Source organism: Melampsora larici-populina (genome assembly GCF_000204055.1).
Source record: "Melampsora larici-populina 98AG31 unplaced genomic scaffold MELLAscaffold_316, whole genome shotgun sequence".
In the NCBI taxonomy this organism is placed as follows: domain Eukaryota; kingdom Fungi; phylum Basidiomycota; class Pucciniomycetes; order Pucciniales; family Melampsoraceae; genus Melampsora; species Melampsora laricis-populina.
The window spans coordinates 1-9093 of NW_006769059.1; the positions used below are offsets into that span (position 1 = coordinate 1).

Genomic DNA, 9093 nt, shown 5'->3' on the forward strand with positions numbered 1-9093 from the left:
ATTCTGTGCTTCATTCAGCTTCCTTTAATAATCCTCCGCTTCTTGAATCGTAAGTTCCCCATCTTTAAGCATTCCTTCTACTTCTGCTATTGACACTTTCTCTTCTTCAATTATTGTTTTGCCCTTTGTTGTAATTCCACCATCTGACTCGTCGCCACTTTCTTCTTTCTCCCTATACAAATTCCGTCCCTCTTTACCACCAACACTTCCCGCTTTACTACCCGCCACTGACAAAGACTTTGCCGCCACACTTTGTTTCGGAGCCAATGATGATCCAAGATTGATCTGAGATGACATGTTGAGAATTGAGAATTTTTACTGAGTTCGAAAATGTGATGTTGAGATATGATTGATTTTTGATAGTACGATAGTTTGTTGATTTTTCAAAACTACGATGCGGAAAGAGCACCCGCGGAGACGCAGAAGTTGTTTCGAATTGCCCCAGTGGAGTCACCAGATGTAGAACTCCTACGCAGTGTCGCGTAGGCTGAGCCGGAGAAGGTAAGAATCACCACTCGTGAGAGCGGATGAAACTATGGTTGCTGTTACGCTGCCTTCAACCTTAATTTTATTGCAGTTCGAGAAGAACTAGAGCAACTCTAAACAATTTTTATCCCTATGAATTCCTCCCGCAACACTTTCTTAAGATTTCCAAAGGATCCGCAAGGTTTGCTGGACTCCGATGATACCACACACAATGTTACACGACATTGTGACACGGAGTTGTGTAAATTTCGAGTTCATACACTTTTTATGGCGATGTGTAATAAACTACACACAGGTCCGGTCTGTGTAGCCCGGGACCCGTTCGACCCGGCCTCGACTTGAATCAAGAGGCGGGTTCGGCGAAGTTGTGCTTGAAGCAGTCCTGATTCCGACAAGTCCGCGACTAGTTTACGACGCAGCTCAGCAACAACAACTCAGAATCAGATAACAAACGAAAAAAAAAACAATATTCAAATACAATAGCTTCTCAACGAGGTAAGGCTTGCTTTCAACTTTCACTACTTGTTCTGAGGACCAGTAAACTAACAAAACTTGCTTCTCTTTCTTGTAACTTTTCTGTCTAGATTGCTTGATAACACCTTATAAACACGAACTCGATGACACTTTTAAGCTCAAGCTACACTTTTAAAGCACCCCCCCTCCTTTCTATGCGATTCGATACGATAACCTCCTTTTATACCTTTCGATACCACTCACAACTCGACACATGGTCCCTTTTTTTTATACATTCTCTCCGATCGGTTATTCTCTCCGATCGGTTATCTTCTCCGATCGGATGTTCTCTAGGTACGTTAGTTCTTTTCCTTTTACGTCTTTTTGTTCTTTCTCATGCTGTCTTTCCCCGCTGATGATTGTTGTTTCCATCCCTAATTTAACCTATAGATCAATCTATTTCAAATCTTACATCTAATCGTTCGGACTATTCTCAATGTTCCTTGGTTCACTGTACCCTTTCTATTTTCGATTTTTTTTTTTCTTTTCTTCCCAGGTATGTTCTCTTTACTCAAGTTCTTTAGCTTGGTTTACTTGTTTTGTTTTGTTTTGATACTGACTCCTTCTCTTTTCTTTTCTTCTTTGTTCTAGCTTCGATTTTTAGCCTCTTAGCTTCCTGGACTTGGTCCCCATCAAATCTCCACCACTCGATCTTTGTAATTACCCCGCTCACTCCCTGTTAAATCATACCTTGGTTCCTCAATTGTAAGTACCCCTTTTTTTTACTTCTCCTCTTTAATTCTTCCTACGCTAACCACAATTAGCACCTTTTATGTTTATTCTTGTTTAGATCAATTTCTTTTGTTTGTTTGTTTTTGTTTTGTAAGTATTTTAGATTAGTTTGTTTATTCTATTTTTATTTTTATCTTAGTTCTTTTTAATTTATATCCACCACTGCTATCTTTTCTCGTTGGTTTGGATTTCTTTTAAATTTTAAATTGTCTCCTCTCTTTTTATTTTATTTTATTTTATTACTTCTTATGTTTGATTTGGCTTTGATGTGCTTTGTTATGTAATATGTATCTTGTACCACTTGATTTACTACCACCAATAACTAAATGAAAATGAATGAAAATGAACTGATCACAAAAAAACATAGCTTTAAGAAAATAATACTACGAGTGGAATGAACTCATAACCTGAGCAATGCTGAGCCTTTAAGGCTTGTTATAGTGAGGTTCTGTGCGTATAAAAGGAAGAGGTTTGGAGGCTATTCTGCTTTCCACATCCTCCCCCAACTCCTATTCGTCCTTGAATGAAATAGCCCGATATTGACCGTTATTTAGTTATCAAAGCAATCCTTCTGTTCCTATATCTCAATCATCGATTCTTAGTGTGTTTCCTACTTTGATTGCTACTTGATCTATCGATTTGATGTTATCGAGATTTATAATCGTTTGTTTTACTTTGTTATATTACCAGCTTCGCTTCCAGCCATTCAGCAGCAATCCTATCCAACTCGTTCCAAACCCAATAACCAGCAAGTACGTGAAGGGCTTTTCTAATCGCATAGACTCGGTTTGCTTGAGTAGCTAATTGAACGCTCGTTCTGTATAACCATCCTGTTGATTTCGCGCCTAGGCATGTTCAATCCGAATGCGAGACCTCATCCCGAGAAGTGTAACATCTGCTTTGAGAATGACCGTCCGTGTACTTGGATAGTGTTTGAATCGACACCCAAAGCTGTCCAACAGTGCTGCGATCAATGTGCCCGTCGCAACTTATACTGTGGTACGTTATCTTTCCTTCCAACCTTTTAATGTTCTCTCTTATGCTGATATCATTAATGGATCTATGGTCTCCTTTATTCTCCGTTCGTATTCGATCGCTTTTGATCTTTATATACTCTTTGTATGTCTTCTATGCTCCTTTGCTTTCCTCGTTTTTTTCTTTCTTTTTTCTATCTTTTCCTTCACCACCGCTCCAGAATGGCCGGACTTGCCTGCTACCGACGCCAATGGAGACATCCTTGTAGATGCTCCAGATGCCAATCCCTATATACCGGGTCGTGCAAATGAAACCGACGCTGCGCGTCGTGCTCGAGTTGGCTCTTGGACCACCAAGCCTGACAAACCTCGTAATCCTAAGTTACATGCTAAATGGCGTGAGGATTTATTCATTTGGAATAACCGCGGTAATACTCCGCTTCCAGCTACTGTTCCGGTGACACCTGCCTCCAAATATCGAGCTCGCCCCCCGCCTAAAGGGCCACCTGCTACTCCAAAAGCTTCTGATCAATCTACTAGCAACAAAGTCCCGCCAATCAAAATTCCTGAAACACCACCACCGGTTCCTATGCCTTTTAGTCAACCCCATCTTGAACCAATCACTCCAGCTCAGCCTGTTCAAAATTTGAACTCTAACATTGTTGATTTAGAACCTTCACTTCCTGGTACTCCTCCTGCTGAACCCGTTGTTAATTCTTCTTTGAATGATGTTATAGATGCTTTTATTAAAAAATATGGTGATGTTTCTAATGCTATTTGGTTCACCGAGAAGATAGATTTAAAGGAAGAGATTTGCCGTGTTGGTTGCTTTAAACCCAAGATTTCTCCTTCTGACTCTACTGTTGTTCTCACCAAATCTATGATAAATTCTGTTTATGAACATTGGGCTGAATTTGATCCTCATTCTGAAAAAGAATCTTCCTCTCGCGCTTGTCTTATCAGAACCCTTAAGATGCTTGTAGCCCATCACTTTATGTATCCATCTTTCATTTCTTCTGATGACTCTAATGGTGTTGCTTCTTCCTCTGCTGATAAAGGCAAAAAACGCGCCTACAACCAAGATTAGGATTTTGTATTGGTTATCTTTTTGTTGTATTTCTATGACTTGTCTACTGATGTTGTAATTTTATGGTTCTTTCCCGCTTCTCAACTTGTGACTTGTGTTTCGGTTTCTTGTTAAATATTAAATCCAAAAAAATCTTATGTATAATGATGTTGTAGGAAAATTACTTAGAAAAAATCGTGCATAATAAAAAAGAATGTGTTGAATAGTACTTCTGAGGACCTTTGCCATCTACTCCTTTAAGTTTTCGCGCCACCTCCCCCAACTTAAATAAAAAACCGCTACATTGACTTCTAATCTTATTCATCTCTAACTAAAATATAACATTGTACTTTTCGCACTTTGCCATTAAAACTTTGCGAACTTCCTTATAAAATTGTAACCGTAAACTTTGAGATATTCTGATAATATTTTTCTTATTCCCGTAATTTAAACAATAATCTAAAAAAACTCCAAGTAACCTCTATTCTAGGCCTTGACAATAAATTCACGCGCACCGGGTTCCATCCCGTATCTAACTAGCACTAATTCGCAAGAAATATATGTATCTTTGTATCTTTAAAATGTAATATTATAATTGTAACTTGTAAGTTGTGTTGTTTCGCCAGATGCGCACTCGAAGTAAATGAAATGCTAAGTCTTTAACTCGTAAAACGCGAAATTTTCCGTAATAGTAATCATAAATGTTGTTGTAATGCTATCCATCCTGCTACCAATCCAACACCCTCAACGCCCCAATTCACGTCCCCGTAAAAAGAAAAAGAAAGAAAAGAAAGAAAAGATTTGCTGCAGTAGTAACCATTTTATATGTAATTTTATTGTAATTTTATTGCTGCTTTGATTGTTTTGTTGATAATGCGCAGCCTCTCCCCAAACCCCCTACTACAGACTTAATTTGTTGTAACTTAATTTGATTTAATTTGATAACTTTTCTTCACCATAAAACTAATGAACTGATACCACGAGCTATCCACCATCCTCAACAACCCAATCCCGTCCCCGTAAAAAGAAAAAGAAAGAAAAGAAAGAAAAGATTTGCTGCAGTAGTAACCATTTGATATGTAATTTTATGGTAATTTTATTGCTGCTTTGATTGTTTTGTCGATAATGCGCAGCCTCTCCCCAAACCCCCTACTACAGACTTAATTTGTTGTAACTTAATTTGATTTAATTTGATAACTTTTCTTCACCATATGTTATGAACTGGTTCTATTTCACTTGAGTGACATATTCACATTACATGTCACAAGCTCGAGAACCATCTTATAGTTGTAGATACATTGCCTGTACAGATTTTCCCTCATCCGACAATCCACATAGGAAGACTGGTAATAGATACAAATCCTCACCAGAACTCCCTTGACCCTCGTCGCCGAAAACCCCCAAGTCTGTCCATAACATATTGTCGGATCTATAGACGAGACTCAAGGACTATAGATAGATCACCAAGAAGAAACAAGTAGAATTGACTTAAATCAAAAGAAAACCGAACCTCAAGATTCAGAATACTAGCGAATCTCGACCTCATTAGAAAACCTCATCTAGATCTCAGAAATTCAAAGTTGAAAAGACCCAAGAAACTATTCGAAATCGAAAACCTTATTAACTAATCTGCATACGCTGAAACCGAATCCACCAGAACCTTATCTTACTTACTAAAAACTCTGTCGATCCCGACTGTGATCCCTGGACTAGCAAACGCAACCACGTCTCCATCTTACCGTGCTCCTTTAGAGGAGGAGGACTCTGATAGTGAAACTCCGATCCCTTTTCTCGACGCCGATTCTAGCCTTACCGGTAGCGAGATCGATATGTCTGACACCAACATGACCTCTCTCGAAGACATACAACGCAAGCTTGCGGAGCTTTCCACCTCATTGGCTGAAGAACGCCTGATGCGAGGACAAGCTGAAGCCAGATACCAGCAGTCCGAAGCTCGTTTAGCGGCGTTGGAATCCCGAGGCCCATCTGCACCTGCTGCAGCCACTCAACCACCCACTGCGCCACAGCCACCACCAGCTGAACCGGTCCTGAAGGGCCCCAAAGTCTCGACACCCGATAAATTCAACGGCGCTCGAGGCGAACCCGCAGAGATCTTTGCGAGTCAAGTCCAGCTCTATATGCTGGCACACCCCTACCTCTTCCCCGACGACCGAAGTAAGGTGGTTTTCTCGCTGTCTTACCTCACGGGAGCAGCCAGCAGTTGGGCGCAACCCTTGACAAAGGAGTTATTCGACCCCGCTACCGCCCACCTCGTAACCTTTGAACGCTTCGTTACAAATTTTAAAGCTATGTATTTCGATACTGAGAAGAAATCAAAGGCGGAACGCGCGCTGCGAAACTTATCGCAGAAGACCACCGTGGCCGCGTATACCCATGAATTTAACATTCACGCAACTTCTACGGGCTGGGAAACTCCGACGCTCATTAGTCAATACGAGCAAGGTTTGAAAAAGGAGATTAGAGTGGCAATGGTTATGACGCAAGAGGATTTCACGTCAATTGAACAAATCACTAATTTAGCTATCAAGATAGACAGTAAATTACACGGCGCGACCAACCCAACCTTCCATACGCCAAGCACGAGTGCAGGAATCTCAGACCCCAATGCCATGGATTTATCAGCCGCCTACGTTAGATTGTCCGAAGAGGAACGAGCACGACGTATGCGAGCGGGTTTATGCTTCCGCTGCAATGGCCAGGGTCACATCTCCAGCGCATGTCCCGATCGTAGAGCTAGTAGGAAAGGGAAGGGTCGAGGTGGTTATCAATCAAAAATAGCTGGATTGGAAATTAAAGTCGCAGAGTTGAGTAATCAGAGGGTGAATCATACCAGTAGTTTAGAAGGAGTAGGACGAGCTGAAACTTCAAAAAATGGAGAAGCTCAGGATTGAAGGTTGTGCCCATCCTGAGCCACCTGGAGAATTTGTCATCAATTAATGTGGGATCTAGTAGAATGAACTTGTGCAATACAAACGACCCGCGCATTTTTTTACACACCACATTATCCATGTCCCAAATTCCCCGAGCCACACCGTCCCAAACATTTCCCGCTACGTTCCTCATTGATTCAGGTGCTACGCACGATGTGCTCAGTGAATCATTTGCCTACCACGCTGGCTTGATAGCCGGTGCTGATCGACATGACCAATTGATCACTGGATTCGACGGCTCTGAGAGCCGATCTTCCTTCAAGACCCACCTTTTTATCAAATCCGACCCATTACCGACCCCATTCATCATTACAAGACTCAAAGACTTGTACGACGGCATACTTGGCATGCCATGGATCAAGAAAAACTTTCACCTGATTGACTGGAGTAAAAGTATGGTACACCCAGCCGAGACTCACGTTGCAACCACTTCATTGGTTTCGTATTGGCCGAAAACACCCTTATCTGGCCACTCGTTGGACCCCATGAGGGACGCTAGGCACAATTACGAGGGGATGTGTGTCGATTCTGACACGTTAGCATCCCCGCAATGTGAGTTCGAGAGTCCAGTTAATCCTAATCACCTTGAAACAGATGACAACCCTCTATCTCCCGATAGTTCCCCCCTTATCACGATTACACCCACCACGAACAACGAAAACCACGAACACATCACGACACAAGACCCGGATACGAGCATTGCGGCCGTAGTGAATACGGCCTCGTCCGTCCCGCCACAGAACCCCGACGATCCCAAGGAGGAGCCTCAGGGGCACGCAAGGAACAGTGACGAGGGGGCTAATGTCTTTTTAGATATATCAACGCCCCCGCAATGTGAGTTTATTACTGATTCCAACCCATGTTCAACCCGAACAGCTGGAAAGCCTGTTTCTCCCTTGAATAACACATCAATCCAGGTCACAGCAGCCAAGACGTCCTGGTCAACCTCAGCACGACTCGCCGCCGACAAAAAGAAACTCGAACCCGTCAAAGCTCTAGAGGAAATTGTCCCGTCTAGGTATCATAGGCACTTACACATGTTTAGGAAGTCCAATGCCCAACGCCTACCCCCGAGACGCCGCTACGACTTTCGTGTCGAACTGATACCAGGAGCTCAACCGCAGGCTAGCAGGATAATTCCATTATCACCAGCCGAGGACGCTGCTTTGGAGGAATTGGTGAATTCAGGCTTAGCCAACGGGACTATCCGTCGAACCACTTCGCCATGGGCTGCCCCTGTGTTATTCACAGGGAAGAAGGACGGCAATCTGCGCCCTTGTTTTGATTACCGTAAGCTCAACGCCCTAACCGTCAAGAACAAATACCCACTACCGTTGACTATGGACTTAGTCGACAGTTTGCTGGATGCCGAAGACTTTACCAAGCTTGATATGCGCAATGCGTACGGTAATCTTCGAGTAGCAGAGGGTGATGAGGATAAACTGGCCTTTATATGCAAACAAGGCCAGTTTGCACCTCTGACTATGCCTTTTGGGCCAACAGGCGCCCCTGGTTATTTCCAATACTTTATTCAAGATATCTTATTGGGACGTATAGGTAAAGACACCGCGGCCTTCTTGGATGACATTATGATTTATACAAAGCCTAAAGTAGATCACGAAGGCGCTGTTGATGGCGTACTTGACGTCCTATCCAAGCATACACTCTGGCTGAAACCCGAAAAATGCGAGTTCTCGAAGAAGGAAATTGAATACCTTGGCCTTATTATCTCTAAGAATAAAATCAGAATGGACCCGACGAAAGTGAAAGCCGTCAAAGAATGGCCAGCACCCCAATCAGTATCTGAACTCCAACGCTTCATTGGATTCGCCAATTTTTACCGACGTTTCATTGACCAATTTTCAAGAACCACAAGACCACTTCATAATCTGACCAAGCTCAACGCGCACTATGTCTGGGATGAAAAATGTGAAAAAGCCTTTGAGAGCCTGAAGACCTCCTTCACCACCGCACCCGTACTGAAGATAGCCGATCCATACAAGCCGTTTACTCTGGAATGTGACTGCTCCGATTTTGCATTAGGAGCAGTGCTATCACAACGCAGCGAGGACGATGGAGAACTCCACCCAGTAGCTTACCTGTCCAGATCACTAGTCCAAGCTGAAAGGAACTACGAGATCTTTGATAAGGAACTACTGGCGATTGTCGCGTCTTTCAAAGAGTGGCGCCACTACCTGGAGGGAAACCCCAACCGCCTAGATGTGATAGTCTACACGGACCATCGTAACCTGGAGTCTTTCATGACAACCAAGCAGCTTACCCGCAGACAGGCTCGATGGGCGGAGACACTGGGCTGTTTCGATTTTGTGATTAAATTCCGACCCGGCAAGTAAAGCTACCAAACCAGATG

The 9093-nt window shown here is 42.9% G+C and overlaps 2 protein-coding genes across 2 annotated transcripts; both read left to right on the forward strand.

Moving 5' to 3' along the window:
- Window positions 1–1103: 1103 nt before the first annotated feature.
- MELLADRAFT_89534 (uncharacterized protein) lies at window positions 1104–1603 on the forward strand (the record flags this gene model as incomplete). The annotated part of the gene is made up of 3 exons (XM_007419637.1): window positions 1104–1293; window positions 1390–1495; window positions 1591–1603. 3 exons carry the CDS (start codon window positions 1104–1106, stop codon window positions 1601–1603), a joined length of 309 nt encoding a protein of 102 aa, XP_007419699.1.
- Window positions 1604–2582: 979 nt separating this feature from the next.
- Window positions 2583–3792, forward strand: MELLADRAFT_89535 (uncharacterized protein; the record flags this gene model as incomplete). Its single annotated transcript, XM_007419638.1, has 2 exons — window positions 2583–2730; window positions 2927–3792. 2 exons carry the CDS (start codon window positions 2583–2585, stop codon window positions 3790–3792), a joined length of 1014 nt encoding a protein of 337 aa, XP_007419700.1.
- Between the last annotated feature and the right edge of the window lie 5301 nt (window positions 3793–9093).